Raw genomic sequence first — 23,254 nt, 5'->3', positions numbered from 1 at the left:
TAGCCTTCTGTACAACATCATTCTTGAAACTCTAGCTTCTGGATAATGTCTTATTTTCATATTCTTGTGGCTGTGTCAATACTTGGCACGTAAGGGGGTCATAGTATACATCTATTGAAAAAAATCATTAAGTCCCGTCCATGGTACATCACATGGTCCATCTCTTGAGAAAAGTGAACTGCTCATGACAACTTTGTTCTATCATCTGATTTGCTGAATTTTCTACTTGAAATTGAATTCTCCTGTTTTTTTTCTGGAGCTCGGAAACTTACAGATTCTAACTAGAAGGATCAGTCGCCATGGTTCAATTATCCACAGACCTTGGGTCACACAACATTCAGGTCATTTTTAGCCATGTAGCTTATTTTAAAGTAAGGACGGTTTCACTGTGTTTGTCTCTCACTTGCCCTTTCAGTTTTTCTGCACTGTATTGGATACTGACTTGACCATTTACTGAGCATCCATCATGCCCTGGCAACTGAGACCACGAAGACAAACATGGTGCCTACCCTGAAAAGCGACAGTACAGTGGAGGAGAAATTTTAGCCACCAATGATTACATTTTGAAAAATCAAATGAATAAATGACTGAAGCTTATGTCTATCATGATTTTGATATCACATAAAATATTATAGCCTTTTAATTTTTATTGACACCTAAAGATAGATACATGGCTCTCATTTTTAATAATTGTTTATAGGTCTTTCTAATGATATGGTAGGTGGGATTCAACCTTCTCAGTGCACCTGAGCCATTCCTTGTTCTTAACAAATTGAAGAAAGTTGTACTAATCAAAACATACTGCATTTTCACTTGTTAGTCCTAAAAGGGTTGGGGAGGGGGACAAAGAATCTAGTGGTTCTCAAATATCACACGAATCAGAATTATATGGAAGGCTTATTGAAGGCAGATGGCTGGGTTTTACCTCCAGAGTTACTAGCTCAAGAGGATTGAAATGAACCTCTAGAATTGGCATTTCCAGCAAGTTTTCCTATATGGTGATGACATTGGTACATAGATTACACTTGGAGAACCACTGCTTTGAGGAGAGGTGTAGAGAGTAGAAGGCATCATAAATTTTTCAGGTGAGTTCAAGAGCAATTTGAACCCACACATGGGGGAGGGGGAGGAAATAAATCACAGAGGAGTTTTTAATTCCCAGGGTCCCCTGAGTCACCCATCTTATCAAGAGACTTACTCCAAAATATATTGCTGCCTTAAGTACTTAATTAAGTACCTTTTCCAAGAATATTCTAACAAAGAAATGTATGGTTTATTCAAGAAAAAAAATGAATTATGACATAAATTTTTTCATACTCTTGATGAAAGCCCCATTGGTGTAAAAACCATGTCCTCTCTAGCATGGTAATATATGCAGAGTAAGCAATCCTCAGTACTAACAATGAATCACTCCATGGAGTGAGGTGGAATTGACTCCTAAACATGTCTCGAAAGAGGGATTCCAAGCTACATCTTTCTGTGTAACAGAAAATAAACTAGAGAGGTAAACTTAAGCCCCCAAAATAGAAATATGAAACCTCTCTGTTAATTGTCTGATTTATACATGAATTGGGGGTAGTCACAGAGGGTAATTAGAATTGGTTTGTAATCAATATATTTGAAAGATGAGGGATAATAATGAGGCCAATAGCCAAAGCACTAGTCTAAGTTCCGGTATAGCAGAATACTCTAAAGTGATTACATCCAGTATCTACCCCATTACCAGTTCATCATCAGCATTAGAAATTATTTTAATAGGATTTCAATGAAATTTGTAAATAGCAGACCACTGAGTCAAGAGAGAAAAATCACATGAAGTACACAAAATAACAAATACATTTCAAAATATATATATGATATTTAGTTTTCATTTTAACCTACTTGATCACTTGCTCTGTTATTACATTTATCAGCTTTCTGAAATTGAATGACAAATATTCATGGAAGATCAATTATAATCCAGGTACCTCTGAGGCCTATTGCCACAGTCTGGCTGGGCACAAAATCACGAGCCACTCAAGTAGGAACAAACTTTATTTCCAAAACTCCCGCGAATGCCACGCATGCGGCCTTCTCCCGGGACACACTACACCAACAGGAAATCCCTCCTCCGGAATTCCCTCCTAAGGCACTTCCCCAATCCAGGAGAGCTCCAAAGTAGCAGGCCAGCAGACAGCAGGGGTCTAATCTCCAATTGAATGCACTTCTTAACATAATCATTATCATCTCAATGGCTTGCTGGAGTCACCTTTCAACCAAAAATGCCATGTGTCATTCCTACTTGGCTATGGCTCTCAGCAGCCTATATATGAAAATACCATGAAAATGGGACTCGGTTGGTTTACAGAAATAAAAAGTGCCATCTATTCCTAATGGCAGGTGTTTGGTTTGGCAGAGTGTGTCTGGGTTGTAGTGCTGCCAATGGGTGTATTAAGTACATTGATATCAGATACTATGACGAATGATGCTGTGTGACTTTTAGCCATAACAAACATACTGAAATCTACTTCAAAAAGTAAATTTTTATGATGATATCAGTTTTTTAAAGTGTCATAAATATTCAGAGAGTAAATATATGGAATACTTACTGTGAGTTAGAAAAGTGTGTTTTAAGATTTTTGACTCAAAAATATGAAAGGAAGTCTGTTTATCATACTTAGAAACTTAGTTGTATAAAAGTAACCGTATTTATTTAGCATTCTACAGAAAAATGGAGCCAGAGCAGCCTTCTGGGGTGCAGAGGCTGGGGCAGGAGGCGGCTCAGACAGGCCATCCACCATGTCCCTGCAGCTAAGCTGGCCGCTCCTCTCTCTACACGAAGAGCCATCTCAGTGTTTATAATGTGGTTTCTATGAATATGACATTGATGCTACCAAAATAAATGTCTTTAAAAAGCAACCACAGGCTTCCACGGGAACACAGAGTACTCGTGGCCTAAGGTTCTTCCTGTGGGAGAAGCTTCCAGTTCACTGAAGGATCAAGTTCATCATCAAAAACATCCAGCTCCTGCTCCTTGGAGAGCTCCAGGAAAACCTGAAAGGGAGGGGCGAGCCCAGAGAGGCACCTGTCACTCTGCCTCCTGCGGCTCTGAGGGAGGCAGAGCAGGCACATCTCACACACTCAGGTTCCACAGATGGTGCAAATCCCGGAATGGGACCCACCTGCTCCAGGGTGGACTGGGAGAGGCTGTACTCCTCCAGGTGGAAGCTCTGTTTGACTGTGGGAGGATGGACAAACATTAGCGGATCATGTATCTTTATATCCAGATGGTCTCGTAAGTCAACGTGTAGTACATATAATACGTTTTTTTTTTTTTTTTTGACAATTTCAATTTTTGGTGAAGATAATATTTATTCATGACTTAAACACATCATCCAGTTAAAAACAAACTGAGAAGTTTACTTATATTTGGGGGGAAATAATGGCTCTTGTTAGGCTTATAGGCTGTGCAGTTTTTGAAATCTGGATTTAAGGGAGCACATGAGGCTGATAAGGCTTTCTTCCCGGCATGGGAGCCGGTGTTTTTGCTCATCCAACACAGGAAGATGCGGAAAGAAGACACATTTTGAAAAAGGTCGCCTCTGATTATACAGAATATCTGAGGTTTCCTAGGGAGTGGCTGTGTACAGGGGGCTCTTTCTAAAAGCCACTGCAGCGACCTCTTAGTTAGATTGAAAACCCTTCTTGTTGACCAAAATAGATGGTGAAGGGCAGTTAGAGTTTGGATAGGAGCCCAGCAGAATGAAAATACGCTGGTTCAAGTTTGAGAGGCGTACTGGGATTGGTGCCAATCTAGGGAGTGCAGGAAATGACTACATGGCCTGGAAGGTTGGGTGCTCAGCTCAGAGAATGGAAAGAGGATTGTCAGCATGAATGCAGGCAGATGCTATCAACAGGAGTCACGGGGTCTTCTAGAAGACCCCGGAGATCGAATTCTCTTCCTTAGGGCAGGTGACAACTGTGTGAAGATATCACAGAGCAGTGACAATTAAAACAGTACAGAGTGGAGTTCTAACCAGCACCACTCCAGGTTGCAGAGTGCAAGGGCTAAAATGGCAAGGAGAACCTGACCCTCTAATAACACATGGGGTGTGGTCAGATGAAGTGCAATAGACCCAAGAAGATTGTTTCAGTGGCCAGACGGAGCCAGTTTCTTCGTATACTGCCCAAGGCAATAAAACAATATGCCAACTGATAGAAAATTGAATTTTGAGTATATAGGCATGTTCCAATAGAAAGCATTTTCTTTAAATGTACAAATAATTAAGTTTGGACTTAGGTTGTGCCAGTATATATGCAAAACCACATGGAAAGAAAGCCCCTCAAAGCAAAGATAAAAATCACTTCCAACATTCTCTGCCACACACAGACTCAAAATGCCTATGATTCCGGTGCTCCTAAAATTCAATTTGAGATTTCAATTTTTAAATTTAATGCATTAGGTCACATTTCATTTTTCACAGGGATAGATTGTATGTAATTCAGAGATATCTTCTTTTCAGGGTCTTATTTCAAAGTCACGGTACTTACGCTTCTCTAATTTGAAGAAAGCCTGGGCTAAGGGTTGCACGTCCTCCACTGGTAACTTATAAACCATCAAAGAAGAGTACCTGAGAGGAGAGGAGAGACCACCCACGGCGAGTGTCAACTACCTGTCAACATTGCTCTGGTCTTTCTACCTTTTATAAACATGGTTAAGAATGCTTAATGTTGAGACCCTGCCTTAAAATAAAACAAAACAAAAAGCATTTGGGAGGTAGCTCAGTGGTAAAGTATCTCTGGTTTCAATCCCTAGTGCCAAAAAAAAAAAAAAAATGTTTAATGTCATATCAGATGGTATCAGGTTGAACAGCTGATCTTTAGAGTTTCTTCATCTTATTTAACTGAAAATTTATTTCTGTAACTAGCAGCTCCTCATTCCCCTACCAGCTCTGTCCCTGGAAACAACCCTTCTACTTTGGGATTTTATAAACTTGACTATTTTAGCTATCTCATAAGTGGAATCATGCAGTATTTGTCTTTATGTGACTGGCTTATTTCATTTAGCAGAAAGTCCTCAAGGTTCATCCATGTTGTTATGTATTGCAGAATTTCCTTCTTTTTAAAAGTGGAATAGTATTCCATTGTAGGTATAAAATATAACAGTTTTTTTAAGAATCCGTTCATCTGTTAGTGGACATATAAGTTGTTCTCATGTCTTAGCTATTCAAAAACAGTGCTGCTTCAGTGCAACCACTCTGGAAAAAGTATGGAGATTCCTCAGAAAACTTGGAATGGAACCACCATTTGACCCAGTTATCTCACTCCTCAGCATATCCCCAATGGACTTAAAGTTAGCATATTCGAGTGTAGGAGGCCATCTTCACACGTGATTCAAGTTATCTCCCTGGCTGGGCGAGAGGCACTTAGACACATCTGTGTCCAGAGCTTTCCCCACATTTCTGGGTTCCAAGGGCTTGTCCATGTGGAGGCGTGCCTAGCTACAACCCCTGAAGACCCAATCATCTCACCTGACCTTGGGACACTGCCCCCCCTTATTCTTCATTGGATGAGATTTTCCCCAGAATTTTTTGTTCCCCAATAGAAGTCCACTCCTTGGCGTGTTCTCTCTTTCTCACTGGCCTCTTCAGTAAATCTCCCTACTCTAATAGGTAGCTTGAGGCTGGGGGTACAGGAAACCATCCTGGAGCTGGTTTAAAGATAATTAGAGTCTGTCAAACCTTCACTTACGAAGCCTATGCTGGCCTCGGGCTAAATTAGAGTGATGCAGCCACATCAATATTGATAGCAGCTCAATTCACAATAGCTAAGCTATGGAACTAACCCAGGTGCTCTTCAATAGATGAATGGATAAAGAAAATGTGATATGTACACACAATGGAACATTTCTCAGCCATAAAGAAGAATGAAATTGTGGATTTTGCTGGTAAATGGATGGAACTGGATACTATCATGCTAAGTGAAATAAGCCAATCCCCCCAAATAAGCCATCTCTGATATGTGGATGCTAACATACAATCAGGAGGAGGGGAGAATAGAAGGTCATTAGATTAGACAAAGGGGAATGAAGGGAAGGGAGCAGAGATGGGATTAGGAAAGACAGAGAATGAATTGGACATAACTTTCCTATGTTCATATATGGATACACAACCAGTGAAACTCCACATCATGCACAACCACAAGAATGCGGAGTTGCACTCCATATATGTATAATATGTCAAAATACATTCTACTGTCACATATAACTAAAAAGAATAAATAAACAAATTTAAAAATAAACATTGCTACTTCAATGAACATGGGAGTTCAGATCTTTTTTTGAGATCTTGATTTTATTTTTTGTGTATATATACCTCAAAGTGAGATTGTTGGGTTATATGATTATGGTAGCGCTCTCTCTCTCTCTCTCTCTCTCTCTCTTTCTCTCTCTCCTTCCTTCCTTCCTTCTTTCTTTCTTTCCTCCCTCCTCCCCCACTTCCCCTCTCTCTCTCACTCCCCCTGCCTTTCTTTCTTTTTGGAAGAACCTCCATACTGTTTTTCATAGTGGCTGTTCCATTTTGCATTTGCACCAACAGTGTGCAAGTGTTCCAATTTTTCCACATCTTTGCCAATAGTTGCCTTTTTTTTGTTTCAATAGTAACTATTCCAACAGGTGTGAGGTGACCTCTCATTGTGATTTTGATTAGCATTTCCCAAATTATAAGTGACACTGAATGCTTTTTTCATATACATGTTGTGCGTCTTCTTTGGGGAAAGGTCCGTTTGAGTCATTAAAATCAGATTGTTATTATTTTGTTATGCCAGTATAGGACTTTCTTATACATTTTGGATGCTAACCCCTTATCAATCAGATACATAGTTTGCAAATAGTCCTCCGCCCTGTGGGCTGCCTTTTCACGGTGGATTATTTCCTTGGATGTACAGGATCTTTTTAGTTCGTGGAAACCCCACTTGTTTATTTTTGCTTTCGTTGCCAACACTTCTGGTGTCCTATCCATGAACACATCCCCAAGACCAGTATCATAGGGTTTTCACTTATATTTTTTTTCTAGGAATTTTATACCTTTATGTCTTAGGCTTAAGTCTTTAATCCACTTTTAATTGATTTTCACGTATAGTGCAAAATGGGGTCCAATTCTATTCTTCTGCACGTGAATATCTAGTTTCCCCAAAACTATTTGATGAAGAGACTGTCCTTGCCCACTGTGTATTCCTGGCCTGTTTGTTGAAGCCCAACTGACCATGTTGGCATGGATCTCTTTCTGGGCTCTCTGTTCTCTCCCATTGGTCTGTACTTCTGTCTTTATATTCGTATCACAGTGTTTTGGTTACTGTCGTTTGGTATCTGGGTCTTTATTTCAGTAGAGTGTGCTTGGTGTGAATGAAAAGTCTAGGGTGAATCTCTAACCAGAAGTGGAGTGGTTCCCCAAGAGGAATAGCTGCAGGGAGGGAGAGTAAGACAGATCTGTGTTCTTGGTGTCTTGCACGGAAGTGAGCATGTACGGAGCAGATGTTCTTCCAAATTGTGCAGAATCTCCTCCCACCTAACTTTCTAAGCTGAACACCTGATCCTTGGCTTCCTCCTTAAATTACATTCTGAAACTGTCAACTCTTCAAGTTCCCCAACAAGGGTAAAATCTAGGTGTATCTTGCAGGACCTCCACACCTCTTCTCCCCCACCAGGCTCACACTGTCCTCCTACTGTACAGTAATATCATTGAGCTTCTGATTGGAAGATCAGGATTTCTGTAAATAATGCCAGCAATAGTAATTTTAAATACTCTATTTTTCAGATAAATGTTTGTCTCTCTAGCATTTGAAAATCTTATATTTAGATTTTATTTGGTAGGATAGCATTTCATATGGTTATAGGGTATCTATTCTCATCTTTTTGACTCATTCCCTGGACCTCTGTGATAGAGTTCCACGCAGTCACAGGCACACATTGAGTTATAGCATTACTTTTATATTTATACTCCACTGTAGAAACATATTTTTCTGCCTTGTCATTATGACTTACTCCTTTTCATTTTCCTTTTTCTCTCCTAACTCCTAGATAATTTCTCCTCTGCAGGAAATTTGAAGTGTGAAAAACGACCCTAAAGTTAATCCTTGACTTTGGCTATATTAATTTTCGTCAGAATGGTGCCAGTATGCAAATCCATATAAAATTCAAAGTATTAATAGCTTTGAAACAAAACGATTAGATTGACATCCTGGTTGTGTCACTTGTTAGCTTAGTCATGGCACCTGATCTGTCTCCCCATCAATTTTTTCCCTCTTTATACAGATAATAATTCATCTATGAAACACCAGACTCTCACAAAACTTTTGAAATTATCTCCTTTTCTTTGGAATCACAGTATCTACTTTGAAAATCTCTGCAAGGATTCAAGAAGATGACCAGAGACGTGGATAGTACCTGGCACATGTGGCCGAGGCTTTTACACCACCTCTCCCTTCTCTGACTTACTTCCTACAGTGTCCAGTGAATAATCTTTCTTTGACATTTCCTTTACAAATCGATGTAACTGACAGGGCAAAGAGGACATTTGGCACCATCTTTACCTTTCCTGCCGAGCAGCCTGGGGGAAAAGCCTCAGGATTTCTGCATGGAGGGCCTCCACCTGTGCGAGGGTCTTCACCTTCATCTCCAACAGGTAATCTTTGCCAAGTTTGCTTTTTAGGTGTTGGATGGAGCCAATACACCTAGAGGTCAGAGGAGCATGAAGTCATAAGAGGAAGGAAGAAAAGGCGTATGGTGCAATGTTTAAGACCCTTGGTTTGCTGCTGGCCAATCCCCAGGTCCTCATGTTAAGCCTAGGTGCAGCCGCATAGTGATCTCTCCCAGTCCACAGGAAAAACCTCCAGACATGCACCTCGTGGTCACCTGTGGCCTCATGACAGGCTCTCACCTCAGCCTTCCAGACACCATGATGGCCACGCGATCACACACTGCCTCTGCCTCCGCCATGTAATGGGTGGTCAAGATGGCGCCCCTCTCTGTGTTCCTAATGATGGCCTGGATTGCCTGCCTGTATTGTCAGGAGGGTATTTGTAATTTAGCAAATCTTTTTTTTATTAGTCATAAATAGATAGGAAAAAAAAAAAGAAATCTTCACTGGGCCTGAATGGGAATAGTTAGCACAAGAGATTAAGCAAGGGAGGACTCAAGAAGACAGGGAGGATGGGCAAGGGCGAGCCAGGTGAGAGCTGCTGAGCCGGAAGGTGCGGAAGGTGCGTTGGAGAGGGGCATTTACAGAGTGCATTGTCATGACAAGGCTGCATTGAGAGAGAAATGCTCAGGAAGAAAGGCTGCGTGGAAAACAGAAGGACACAATCATCAACAGTGTGGTCCCGACCTGGTGGGAAGAAAATACACGCACAGTAAATAGACACAACAAGATGAACAGTCCCAATGTAAGGAGGACTACTGTTCTCACACAAATACTGGGTACCACCACGGGAGTGGTACAGAAACGTCCATACTAACCTAAGCCAGGTACTGAGCCACGGTGGTACCCAGAGTGAGCTCCTTCAAGCCCTATTGATGCTTATTCTTCCTTCAATGAAAAATGATTGTGAAATGTTATCAGGGAAACTTTTTTTTGTCAAATATTGGTTTTACTAAGGAAATTGATATGTGTGTGTGTGTGTGTGTGTGTGTGCGTGTAGATAGATCTACAGATATAGATATAGATATTTACATTGAACAATTTAAGAGACAATTTGTAAAGGAGAAAAACAGTTCACACACTCCCTGCCAGGTGGTCTGTACCAGCCCCCATGGGGGGTAATGCTCCTCACCATATCTGCTGCTGCCCCTCGGGGTCCATTCCGGTGGATGGCTCATCCAGAAGCATCACTGACGGGCTCCCCAGGATGCTCAGCATGAAGCACAGCTGGAACGAGAGGGGCAGTCTGTCCTGCACCTGTCTGCAGGGCGCACAGAGCCACCTGAGCCCTGTCCCATACCTTTCTCTTTATTCCGGCTGACAAGGTCTTCACGGCAGCCTTCAGCTGATCCTGCAGCTTGAACGTATCCACCAACCTGAAGGAACCCAGCAGAGCCTCAGTCTGCTCCCCAAGGCCAGCTGAGGGGAGGGGAAGCTGGGAGGGCCAGGGTGGGGAGCAGAGCTCAGAGGCCAAGTGGTGGGGGAGGGGAGTGCATATCACCCTCTGGTCGGATCCCCACCCACAAAGACAGTGCTTTTTTGAAAGATATCCAAATTATTGTTCCATCGTTTAAACTGCAGTCTTTTTGATAAAGTTTACTAATGAATTTTCTCTCCTTATTTAATAAGAGAGAGAAAAAACAATGTTTATCAATCTGAGTAAACGAGTTACCAGATGGGCATCCACCCAGCACGACCTGGGTGGGTGTTTACACCCCCGGTGCTGAGTTTCCCGTGGATGCTGTCACTCCAGTCTTCTCCCCTCCCTGACACAGAAGCTGCAGGCGCCCCATGTACCGTGCAATGGCGAGCTCAGCATCACCTCTGCTCAGCCCCTTCACGGTGGCAAACACCTCCAGGTGCTCCTTCACGGTCAGGTTGGGCCACAGCACATTCTCCTGAGGACAGTACCCCAGGAACCCAGGGGCATCCCCTCCACTGCTCCCTTGGAGTAGCACCTGTGCATAAAGGGTCTGACTCAGAGCCTACATTCGGCGGTACTTCTCGGAGTCCCTCCAGCGCAGCCTTCTCTTCACCAACTTAGGTAGGCTGCAGGGCCACCTGGAGTTTGATGATCTGTGATCATGTGCATGGGAGAAAGCTTGTCAGGGTCAGTGCCTGTAAATCAACGTGTGCAGCCAGCGTTGTAATCCGAGTTGAACACCAAGGATCCCACAAGTGTGGTCGCCCTGCCATCGTGGTCCCCAGTGATGGCCAATGTTTTCAACACTGACTGAATAAGGCCCCTTAATTTAATGACCCACTCTTTAGCTTTTCTCATGGATGAAATGTCTCTGGGTGCCTCCTACATGATGAATGCTGTGCTGCCCACCAGGACAATGGACGGCGGGGTAATGAGTGCCATGTGGTTTGGAGTTTTCAGTCTATCGAGTGGATCAGGGAATGGAGAAATGAGTGGACAGAGCCAAGATGGGCCAGAAGGGGTGCTGGGGTGGACATTTGTAAGCCTGGGTGGAGAAGAACAGGGGAAGGGACTTTGGTGTGGATGTTCAGGGAACCTGTCTGCTGAAGGGGTCATTTCAGCAGAAGAGAAGGTGCCAGTCACGGAAGAGGCTGGGGCCAGGGGATCTGAAGCAGAGCAAAGGCTGAGAACAAAGTCCCATGAAGGCATGAAGTTTTTCTTGGACCTGAGGCAGAGGCAGCAGTCTTGCAGCAGAGCGAGCAAGGGGAGAGGGACAGAGGTGTAGCAGAAGGACATGGCAGTCCACTCCTGCCACCACCCATAAGACAAGGGGGAGGTGACTTGCCAGTCCCAGAGCAAGGTTAGCAAGAGAATGACATGGCCGAGAACATCCTGCTGGTTGATCCCATTCAGCTCATTCCTGGACGTGCCAATGGCTGACTTTGTATTTCAGACCTTACTTAGGTTTTAAAACATTTTGTCCCAATATAATCAAGGAGCAGTTATGTCTCCTTTACTCGAATGCTTAATAAGAAATTAAATGTTGACTTAGGGTCCAGGTGGTGACTGAGGTGAAGGGCCGTCACTACAGAAGCAGGGAGTCCAGTTAAGGTTTGCTGACTCACCAACGTTTACTCAAAGGTCCCCTTGGTGAACACCTGCTCTCACTAGGCAGTGGCGGTGGCATCTGAGGCTGGCGAACACCTGTGTTCTCTCCTCTTAGTAGGCTACTTGTCAGTAGTACTCCTGGCTGTGCGTTCCCTCTGGGCTTGACCACCCACCCCTTTCCATGGAGCAATTCCACAGACCTCCTCCTTTATATTTGGTCCTGTGCTCCCCCTGGACATACTTTCTCAAAGGAGTTTTCAAGATTCTGCCAGAGAATCTCAGAGAAGAGTTTTATTTCTATCCCATGATGTCTCTCCCTTTGATAAACCTGAGCTTGCCTGGCCACTTCAGTAAATGAAATTGAAGTACCAGTCCACTTCACATCCCTGTGGCTTATTTGTCACCATTCACTAAAAACATTCCAAGAAATAGTATATTTTCATTAAAAAAACATATTTCAGGAACAAAGTGCTTTGTGAAGGACAATGATGATAACCAATAAATATTTTGGGGGTTTCTTAAAGCAATTTAACTCAAGATCAAAATATTACATATTGGAAAGATGATGATGCTCATGGATTTTTGATTTCTGATCTGATGCAGAAAATTCTTACTGCCTTTGACATCATGGATAATTACTCCCTTTCAGGGCTTCAGTTTTGAGTGTAGCTCTGTGCCAACGTTTGAAATATTCTTCTATGTACTACATTCTACATATTGGTCTATCATTTAATGACTGAGTGGCACCTTGCTATTTATAAAATTATCACAGCTTACAAACTTATTCCGAGCACCACTCGATGACATATGTCCCATATGATTCACCTACCTGTCCAGCAGTTGATTTCGTGTCTCCAGTTATCACCTTAATGGATGTACTTTTACCAGCTCCGTTGTGTCCTAACAACCCTAAAACTTCACCTGGAAAAAAAAAATGGTGACAATGTGATTTAATTGTAATGGTAAAATTAAGAATAATAATCTAAAGTCTCACTATGTGACTAATATTTGCCGTGTGTTTTGTAGGTAGTATCTCATTTCAATGTTACAACCATCCTGAGAAATTATCATAATCTCTTCTTATGTATTTGGGGACAAAAACTCTCAAAAATGAGGTTATGTGCCCAATGTCACATTGATGGGGAGTGGCAGAGCCACTCTTGGAAGCCAGGAGTGTCAGAGTCTGCCTCCTGTGATCCTAACCACTGTGAGACAATGACACAAATTGAGGCCATCGACCACCTCTTGGTTGAGATTACAGAAGATGCTGGAGCCTCCCCAGCCCGTTCTCTTGTGAAAAATAATGACCATGAGGAAACCAACTGTGTTTATTCAAGAACAACATCCTGGCTCCAGTGGGTCCCTTGAACAGGCTCAACATAGACGTGACTGTGCCCCTAATCATGGGGCAAGCGAATTAATTTAACTTAGGAGTGAGACATGTGAAAAGAGCTGTCGAGGCCACCCTCCACGACCTGCAAGTGAACTCAGACATGGTGCCTAAGCACTTCTCCCCAGGAACCTCGGAGCTCTAAGGAGCCACCCCTGGGGAAGTGTCCAACCTTTCCTGACACAGAATGAGACATTCCTGGTGGCTACTTTGCTCTTCCTCTTAGAGAAGCAATGCTTCTTCTTTCCCGCGTACTCCTTGCGTAGACAGCTGGCGACAATGACTGGCTTCTGTGAAGGTCAAGTGAATCGTGTCAGACCTCTGTTCTCTCCACTAACAGCATCAGCTCTCTCCCCGTTGCTTTGACCCTCTGCCGCCTAGGCCTGGCATCAGAGACGTCCTTCTGCTAGTAGGGGATGTGCGTATTGGTCGTTCTCCTAGACTCGCACTTACTTTTGGAGAGGAGACAGTGTCATTTTCCTCTCCTACAAAAGTTGCTACTCCGGAGCACATTATTTCATATAGCCTGCCCGACGCCTTGGAGCAGGAGCAAAGGGAACTGGAAAAGCACTTGACTGTCTCAGCCTCAAAGGACAACACTGCGTGCCCTGGCTGGGATCTGACTCTGAATTTTGTACCGTACACTTTCTCCAACAGGTAGGGACATGCATTGCTTCTTCGGGTTTCTGAAAGCCTCTCCTGGCTTTCCTCATTTCAATTGCACTTGGCTTCATATATACTCTAAGAAACACACAGAAAGCTAACTTGACTTTCCATCTGCCCATTAGATGGGAAAATGGCGACAACCTATTAAAGAAGCCATCCTCATGTAAGGCTGAAAGAAAATCAAGTGGTTTGAGAACTGGTGGATGCATACATCACCGAACGTACATATAATGTGATGAAAGAGCCACTTTACATGTTTTACCTCATTAAAGTCTGTGGAATTCAAGGCATCAGCCGTTCTCAGTCTTTCCATCTGAACATCTTCGTTCTCCCCTTGGGGTTCTTCTGGATTTTGACACACATCACCACTTTTTGGAGAAATTCTAGAGTTGAACACATCCATTAACAATTGACTTCTGGCCTCCCTCCTGGTATTTAGAACACTGCATTCTTTCAAACTTATGCTTGAGGAGGCTGCACAGTTAACAAACCACCATCACCTCCCTTCGGTGCAGTAAGCTCTTTCTTACTCCTTTGTAAGCTCCCTGCTTCTGTTAACAGCAGGACTGCCCCGAGCGACCCTCTCATCTCAGGTAGCTTGCATTCTACATACCTAGAGAAATAATATGTTTTTCTATTTCAGGGGGGTAACTGAAGCCCATTAACTGACAAAGACTTTTTATATCGTAGCTCCATGAAGCAATTTTTCTGAGAATTTTAGCTCTGACCCCAACACGTTGGTATTATGTTCTCATGGGGAAAATGAGCCAGACTATTTGGAATCAGGACTGGTTCAGAAAATATAAATTAGATGCTTGGTCCATCATGAAGCCTGGCCATTTCTTTGGAATCCATGCATGTTTATTCTTTCTCGCCATCCTAAGTCTGGCCTGTCACATTCAGAACTCGTCTGTTTCTGGTCTCTCTCTTCCCTTGATTTCCCTGTTGGCAGTCACTCTCTGACTCTCTGTACTAGTGAAAGATGAGACCTAAATGGTACAGGAGACACAGAGGGTCACGGTAGCATCGCTGAATGGTTCACAGAAGTCACTGCCACTAAGTCCCATCTATACCTGAACCAGTCTGTGGTCCACCATCTGACTGCTCACTAACTCATGTCGTTGGCCTGTTGGCCATGCTATTTCCTCTCCCTGGATGGATAGCATTCCTCCAACCACCAATCTATTCAGATCAATTGTTCCTTAAACGGAACCAGCCAGATTTACCTTTTTGCGGGTGCTCCACAGGACAGTGTTGGATAGAGCCTTCCACCCACCCTCAGTACTGGAGATTAAACCCAGGTGTGCTCTACCACTGAGCTATATCCATGGACCTTTTTATTTATTTGCTTTTAAAATTTGAGACAGTCACGGTCTTGCTAAATTACGCAAGCTGGCCTCAAACTGACAAGCCTCTGGCCTTGGCATCCCCAGTAGCTGGGATTCCCCATGTGGGCCCCCAGTCCCAGCCTGGAGATTTTTGTATCTAATATTTCAGGTCTGTTTCCTGCCCTAGATTGCAATCTTTGGATTAGGTATCTGAAGTCTCTTTATTTGTACTGGTAGTTGTTCCTACCCCATCCCAGCCTAGCACAAGGCATGTCTTTGTGAATGGATTGCTTCACATACAAGAGAAATATCTTAAAACATTGATCAATTAAAGAAAAGAATTCATTTGATTTCTTCCAACCTAAAGAAGGGATCCTTTCCCATGGGTTTCTTTCCAAATTTCCATTCCAGACATCGGAGAATAAAAAGAAAAATGATAACATGAAGGAAGGGCTGGAAATAAAGAGAGAAAAGAACAATTAGAAACACAAAAAGATCATGGTTTAAGTATCAGCGATGAATTAGGAGTTAGTGGACTTTACACAAATGTATTTAGGGAAAGCATTACAAATTTCCAATAGCTAGTAGGTAAATCAGGATGCTATCATATTAATTTTCAATCTTATTTACAAAACCACCAGAAACAATTACAATTATGTGATATTGCTACATCATTTCAATCGAGGTGTTCTCAAAATTTAGAAGTACATTATCTTCTCAGTTCATCCTTGTAAAATAACTTTCCCAGATTTTATAAACATTAAATCTCCATAGACCACAGATATTGTATCTCTGCTTTAATTAAAAAACAAACAAACAAACGAACACTTCAGAGTGTGTTTAAGAATTGAGATTGTTGCGTACAGTAAAAAGCACAATAATTACAAAGGAAGAGTGTGCTCTTACAATTAGGAAGACCAGAAATAGTTCTCCAGTATGTTGTTCATCATCGAAGACAGTAAACATGAAAAGCTGCAAGAGGAAATAAAACCGTTAAAAAGGAAGTTTTTCATTGCATGCATCTTATCCTCATCAATTTGAATCACCCCCAAACAGCCCTGCTAGCATTTTCTCTGATTTTCCAAGGAGTGTCAGGCAAGTGTCCATCCCAAATGGCCTAGTGAGGCCTGACCTCCTTCCTCCTAGGGTCCCTGAGCTTTTGTTTGAAGCAATAGAATGTATCCATCCCTGATGGCCTGGTGAGGGAATCCGGGGGATCTGAGCCAGCCTCCCAGGACCGAGGCCACACTGTGCCTTTCTATGCCCACTGTTTCTCTCATAGCGTCCCTTCCCTTCTGTTCCCTTCCCACTGAACCTCTTCACTCTTGCACCTTCCTCTCTCCTTTTTGTAGCAGCTGGCCAGAGGAAAAGGGACTGTAATCATATTGGATGCTTCTCTAGAATCCTGAAGGCTCAAGGGTTAGGGGCACTTGACTCACTTGCTTCTAAAGCTGAGCATGCCTGAGAGAATGACCGTGAAGGCTGCTCTCTTTCCAACACTCATCCCCTTCCTCCTGGCCTCTTAATCAGGGCCACATTTTCTATTACAGGTCAGTTGGAACACATCGTCCCATAAAGAGAAAATCACTGGAATCCACGAGGTGGAAAATTTTAAGCTTCCTGTATGATCTGCATGTTGCAGAACCCCAACACAGACTCAGCCTTCACAGCTGGTCATGTGTTTCTCACACTGGGTCAGACAGGGGCATTACTCACATGAAAATATAAGAACAGACAGCCAATCAGTGTGGCTTGTGGTACTAAAAAAGTGATGAAAAATAGTGGAACACTTTCAGAGTTTTCCAACACACATATAAGCACAGAGGATACAGTTACCTGGGGAAAACACAAATATGCTTGTTAATCTCTCTGAATCTCAATGTATGTTCCAAATCGAGGAGCAGCTCATCTTAAAGGTATTGCATTCTGAATTTTAACTCCAACCTCATGACCCAAACTGAAATCAACACACATCTCCATTAACATTTTCTCTGAGTGACATAAATAAATTCCTTGGGCCTAGAGCATCATGAATAAGATATGACTGGATAAACTTAGAACCCAATACGCAGAATATTTTCATTACAGAAAAGCAATAAAAAGTTGGCATATAGTGCTTCTTGGGGATAAAACTCAGAACAGTCAATGAGCAATAAACATAGGGAAAAATTGAAATTGATATTTTTACAGGAACAACACCATCAACAATGGAAGGAGACTTCTGGTGACTCAGTTCGGAAAGGTAAGCATTCACCAACCCGGAGTGGCTTAGGCAAACGTGTAAAACACAAAATTCAGGGACAAGAGAAAGTCACAGGAACATCCCAAGCCCTGGATCTGTCTCCTCCAAAACCTTGCAAGGGCTTCTCAAACCTTTAGCGCTTCTGATTTCTTTGTCTCACAGATCATCATTTTTTGTGGCTGTGAGAATATTTTTCTTTTTCTTTGTGTTAAAGGCACCCATGGCTTCTCACAGCCTAGAGAATAAATTCCTGAGCACATTCTTTAAGGCTAGCCATGTGCAAATTGATACACCATGATGAGGACCCCCTGTCCTCCAACTTGATTCCATGCACAGCCTCACAGATGGTGAGCCATTCCTAGGACAAGCTTGGCTTCTCTCCTGCAGGCCTGCTCACCCATTATCCACTACAGGCATCTCTGTGCTTCCCTCTATGTGTTGAAATCTTGCTCTTCTTGAGGTTTCACTTTCTTATTTGGGGGGTGGGGAGGACTGAGAATTTGATCTCAGGGTCACTTAACCACTGAGCCACATCCCCAGACCTTTTTATTTATTTATTTATTTTATTTTGAGATGGCATCTTGCTAAGTTGCTTAGGGCCTCACTAAGTTGCTGAGGCTGGCCTCAAACTTGTGATCCTCCTGCCTCAGCCTCTTGAGCCACTGGGATTACAGAGGTGTGCTAACATGCCCAGCTAGGTTTCACTTTCTAAAGAAAATCTCTGCTTTCATTTTCATAGGTAACACCCTTCTCTGGTTTCTACAAGCATCTTATCACTCCATTGTGTAACAGACTTTTAAGATAGAATATAACTCTGCAGGCAATCTTTTCTTACCACCCAGTTTTAATAAGTGGCTATTTATTATCTGCCTTTCCTCTGAGAACTCTTTCAGGATGAAACTTATCTATTTAATATCTCTTTTCTTCCCTATTATTAGTCTTCATTTGTGACACACTTTGGTGGAAGTCAGTAGGTACTTATTGAAGTAATAAGTTACTTTTTGTATCCTGAAGTCACAGAAAATTATATTACTCACATGTTACACAAAGTTTCCCTCCTAATTTAGACAAAAGAAGTGTGGTTTTGTGGAATTAATTTTTTCTTAGGCAGTTTGGAGAAAGTACATTCTAGTTTTAACTATGCTAGTAGTGGAATGTGTAATTGCTTAAGTTTGTGAAGGGCTTTGGATTTTCTTGTTTTGCAGTAAAACAAAGATGTAGATAGTCTCCAGACTTCCTTTTAGCTCAAAACTTATAATTCTAGAAACAATTTGGTCACCTTTAAAGAAAGACAAGAATGGAAATGGGATGGGGGAAAGATGCAGATTTTGAAAAGAATCCACATGTGAGGAAAATGTCAACTATTTTAGACTGCGATATTAATTTATTATTCTACTGAGGGTAAAATTTAAAATATTAATTCAAATCATAGGCTAAATATATAAGTGTTCACAAGAAACATACTTACAACATAGAAGCAAAATGACCAAATACCACTATTTTTTTTCCCCTTGCGAAAGGTGAATGAAATCACATATGTCAAGAAGATAAGGGATATGGCATACCCAACAGCACACAGGATCTGAAATCAACAGGAATGTGAAATCAAACACAAATGCAATCTCGGAGGACATTTCGTCTTCACAACATTGTTATGGCACAGGATTTGACAGTCACTGAATCTATGACAACATGCTACCAATAAAAGAGTTTGAATATTCAAATCCCCTAATTAAATAAAAATGCCATTTGCTTTATGGATATCGTCACTTACTTGAATGAAATAATTCACAAGCGTAAATACAGTCTCTTGGGAGTTCAAGACGTAATCCATTAAATACATAAAAAGGAAAAACAGGCAGTACAGCGGCCAGTCCACCAGCGCCTGCCCGAGCCAGTAGGCGGAAGGAAAGAGGCCAGAAATCCGCAGCAGCGACCTCACGCTGTTCTGGTTACGAGAGAGCAAAGACACAAGAGGACCTTTCAGCCTGAGTCTTCAGATAATGCGGGCCAAGTTAGAGACTGTTGAAACAAAACCCTTATTTGTGGTGGCTCTGGATCATGGCTCTGGACTGAAAGGTGCGGGTTATTTGTGGACACCAATGTCCATCTGCTGCTTTAATGAAGGACACTAATAAGGAACACGACAAAGACCTCAGAATAACCGAGGCTAGAGGGCTGCGTGGACGATGGGTGACCTTGTGGCTCAGAGGGCAGGGGGAGGCGGAGTCCATCTGTCTCAGCTGCTTGCTTCCCACCAGGGACTCCTGTTCTGTCCCTCTGTGAAGTTCTGCATAGGTAATACTAGGTAGGATGCAGTATTAAACTACCACAGTTTTCAAACACCCCAGAAAACATTCATAATTAAATGTGGCTTGATTAATTACATATACCATATAAGACATTCCCATGTAATATATAATAGTTTTAGTATGTTAATTATACATTATACCTAGTAGTATATAATACATATATGATTATAACATATAATGTATACAGCAATGTATAATTTCAATATAAATATATAATTACTGTGGACACTATTAATTATAAATTTTATAAAATTCATATATCATATATTGGGTATAAGTTATGTAATTAATATTATTAAGCTATCACCATGTTAATTATCACATATTATTAATATTGTTACATATCATACATAATTAAATATATTTTAATTATACATTGTGTATAGTATGCATGCTATACACCATTAAATATAGTATTGTATTTTATATACTTTATACATTTCATATAGAAGTATATAATCACACAAGTCACACGTAATCATAGGTATATAATTGCTTTATGCTTTCATCTGAATAAAAGAAGTGAGGGTGGTTCTGTCATAGTCCACATTCATATACTCACTACCCATCCAAATACGTATGTGTATGTACATAAAAGAGAATCATAAATATAAATATGATTTGTATTTCTTGTTATTCTCTGAAAAAACACATTAAATTATGTATTTTTAAACTACATGACAATTGATGTGATTTTAGCACACTTATACATTGAACTATTCTAGTAATGTGGAATCATTTTTTTTTCATTTTAAAAAACATCTAAATTCAGGTGTTGGTGGGCTCTGATTAGTTAGGTGATGCTCCTAACTAATTTGTAATGTGACCTGAAAATTCATATCAAAGTCTCCCAACATCACACAGGTCCATTCAGGTGGGAGAATGGATCAGGACTTGGTGATTGACTAGATACACTGGGACGAGAGGAAGGAAGGATCAACTTGGGTTGCTGGGAGGGTGACAGAGCACCTGGTACTTCTGTTGAAGAACACAGAAAATAGGAAGGGGTGATGTGTTTAAGAAAATCCCAAATTCAGTTTTGCAAGCATGAAATTTGATACTTCTCTGATACTTACAAAGGAAATGCTGAGAGGGAATCTAGAGTCACATTGAAGGTCAAAATAGAGGTCAAATTAGAGATGGTTCATGGAGTCCAATCTGTGAGTGAGCAGCAGAGAGGGAGGATCCGAAACCCTAATGGTAGATGAGCTTAGCTGGGAGACAATAGCATTGATCATGAGAAGGATGCCCCAAGCTGAGAGCTGAGGATTTCCCAACTTATACAGAGGGCTAAAAACCTCCAAAGAAACAGAGAAATGACAGACAAGGTCTTAGGATAAAGACGGTGAAATTGTGGTACAGCCAAAGAAAGTTCATTCTGGCGGTTTCCTTAGGAGAAGTCTTAAAGTCTGGACAATATTAACTCCAGAGTGACTGACTGCTCTGTCACATCTGGGAACAGCATCTCTTAGGATTCCTGCAGATTCTGCCCTTGAAAGGGAACAGTACGTGGGGCATGTTCTCTTTTCCTGGGCAACGGAACTAGTTTGGGAGAGGCAGGAAGTGAAGCAGAGGAAGGTGAGGAAACAGGGATACTTCTGCAAGGTCTCATGGATTTTATATAATAGAGTAACAAAAATGGAATGTTAAAATATATTCTATTGCAATCTGTGAGCGTAGCCTGAGATGGTCATATAAACGTGCCACCCTATGACTGCCCTTCAAGACTTGACTACTGAATCAGAATCTTCATTTTAGCAGGATGCTCGGGTGATTTGTGGACACATAAACCATTCATTTGGGTGAATGAAAAACTGTGAATCACAATTTACAAATTGTCAGCTCAACACTGGAGTTTAACTTTTTAAAGTCTGAGTTTTCCAACATGTCATTTCCTTCTACTTCAACATTGATTTTCCAGTAAACTTTTTTGAAGTATAGTTTTCAAACAAGAATAAGTACCCATAATAAATATGCAGCTGCATGAGGCTTGATGAATGCATATACTCATTCACCACAACCATCAAGGCCTGGAGCATTTCCACTATTCTCCCAAATTTCTTGTGCTCCTTTCAAAAGCCTTTACTACTGGTTACAAAAAGACCCCCAAACAAAGCAAAAAACAAACAAACAAACAAAAAACCCACAAACATGCCTTTAGTCACTATAGGTTAGTTTTACCTAAGAATTTCACTTAAATGAAATCCTTTAGTATTTTTTCTTTTGCGTCTGTCTTCATTCTTGGTTCTGAGATTCCTCCACACCAATGGAGTTATTATTTTCTATTCTTTTACATTGCTGAGTAATATTCTATCATATGGCCATACCAGAATTTACCAGTTCACATCTTGATGGAACAGTTGTGTTTTTTAAAGTTGTTGACTAGTATGAATAAAGCTTCTGTTCAAGTCAATGTGACTTTCTTTTTTTTTTCTTTTTTCTTTTTTTCCAGTACTGGGAGATTGAACCCAGGAGCTCTTAGCCACTGAGCCACATCCTCCTAGCCCCTTTGATATTTTATTTTGAGACAGGATCTCACTAAGTTGCTGAGTCTGGCTTTGAACTTGTGATTCTGCTGCCTCAGTCTCCCATGCTGCTGGGATTACAGGTGTGCACCAACACACCTGGCTTTTATTTCTTGAATACTCAGGAGAAGAGTTTCGGAGTTGCAGCAGGAGGTGTATTTTTAACTTTACAAGAAACAGTCAAATTGCTTTGCAAAGTGATGGTCACCAGCTGTGCATGAGAGGTACTAGTTTCACCACTCCTCAAAAACTTGATTTCTCCAGTCATTTCAACAATATTCATGTTATGTAGAAGTATCTTGTTGGGGTAACTTTCTTATTACTCATGGTTTTAGCTATCATTTCATGGCAGTATTTTCCATCTGTCTGTCTTTGGTGAAGTATCTGTTTAAATATTTTGCCCATTTTTAAAATTGACTTATGTTCACTACTGAGGTATCAGTTCATTACGTATTTTTGATAAAGTCTTTTGTCAGATACATAAGTAGTATGGACATTTTTCTATCAACCTGTGACTTGACTTTTTTTTTTTTCTTTATTGGTGTTTATACAAGGAGAAGAAGCTACTTTTACTTTGATGAAGTTCAAGATTATCTCTTTTTTTCCCCTTTTATAGTCTATAGTACCTCTTTCTCATCTAAGAAATATTTGCCTACCCCAAGGTCTATGATTCATTGCAAATTAATTTTGTGTCTGGTGTGAGGTTTGTGCTAAGATCACTTTTTTTTTTTTCTCATAATGGTATCAAGCTGTCCCATCCCAATTTGCTGAAAAGTCTAGCCTTAACCCCGAGGGAGATAGGGACAGGCTTAAGCAGCCAGGAGAAGAAGATGAGTAAGGAGGTCTGGGCTAGGGCCAGAAAAAAGGAACATGGAGAGGGTCTTCCAAGGAGGCCAACTTCCTGCTTGACAAAAGTGCGTGTGGACACAAGCGGGGTACCCAATCAGAAAGACACTTCTATACTTGTGTCCCTAAGCATGGGATCCAATAGAAAAACTAAAACAGACACATAGACAGAGGGGGCACCAATGAATGACAGTGAGGGGCATGTGGACAGGGGAGGAGACAAGGAGGAAATTCCAGAG

General features: G+C 41.5%; 1 protein-coding gene across 3 annotated transcripts in view; it reads right to left on the bottom strand.

Annotated features, from left to right (window-relative positions):
* Positions 1–2,016: 2,016 nt before the first annotated feature.
* Positions 2,017–23,254, bottom strand: part of Abca8 (ATP binding cassette subfamily A member 8) — a 60,049-nt gene continuing 38,811 nt past the window's right edge. For 2 of the 3 annotated variants that reach the window (XM_046422627.2, XM_046422628.2), the window contains 16 exons: positions 19,107–19,280; positions 18,801–18,914; positions 16,807–16,926; positions 15,997–16,062; positions 15,452–15,543; positions 14,025–14,145; positions 13,269–13,386; positions 12,536–12,627; positions 10,473–10,633; positions 9,976–10,051; positions 9,808–9,902; positions 8,916–9,035; positions 8,569–8,709; positions 4,531–4,610; positions 3,162–3,217; positions 2,017–3,033 (listed from right to left, as the gene is read on the bottom strand). In XM_046422627.2, the coding sequence (XP_046278583.1) occupies positions 2,935–3,033; positions 3,162–3,217; positions 4,531–4,610; positions 8,569–8,709; positions 8,916–9,035; positions 9,808–9,902; positions 9,976–10,051; positions 10,473–10,633; positions 12,536–12,627; positions 13,269–13,386; positions 14,025–14,145; positions 15,452–15,543; positions 15,997–16,062; positions 16,807–16,926; positions 18,801–18,914; positions 19,107–19,280 (1,725 nt within the window). In that variant the 3' untranslated portion in view covers positions 2,017–2,934. Of the gene's footprint in view, positions 3,034–3,161; positions 3,218–4,530; positions 4,611–8,568; positions 8,710–8,915; positions 9,036–9,058; positions 9,564–9,807; positions 9,903–9,975; positions 10,052–10,472; positions 10,634–12,535; positions 12,628–13,268; positions 13,387–14,024; positions 14,146–15,451; positions 15,544–15,996; positions 16,063–16,806; positions 16,927–18,800; positions 18,915–19,106; positions 19,281–23,254 lie in introns of those variants that run through there. The other variant, XM_058572185.1, reaches the window with a different exon arrangement.

This window comes from Marmota monax, unplaced genomic scaffold (genome assembly GCF_021218885.2).
Source record: "Marmota monax isolate L192 unplaced genomic scaffold, Marmota_monax_Labrador192_F-V1.1 WCK01_AAM20220418_F8-fsc00173, whole genome shotgun sequence".
Classification (NCBI taxonomy): Eukaryota; Metazoa; Chordata; class Mammalia; order Rodentia; family Sciuridae; genus Marmota; species Marmota monax.
This window is presented reverse-complemented; position numbering and strand designations above follow the sequence as displayed.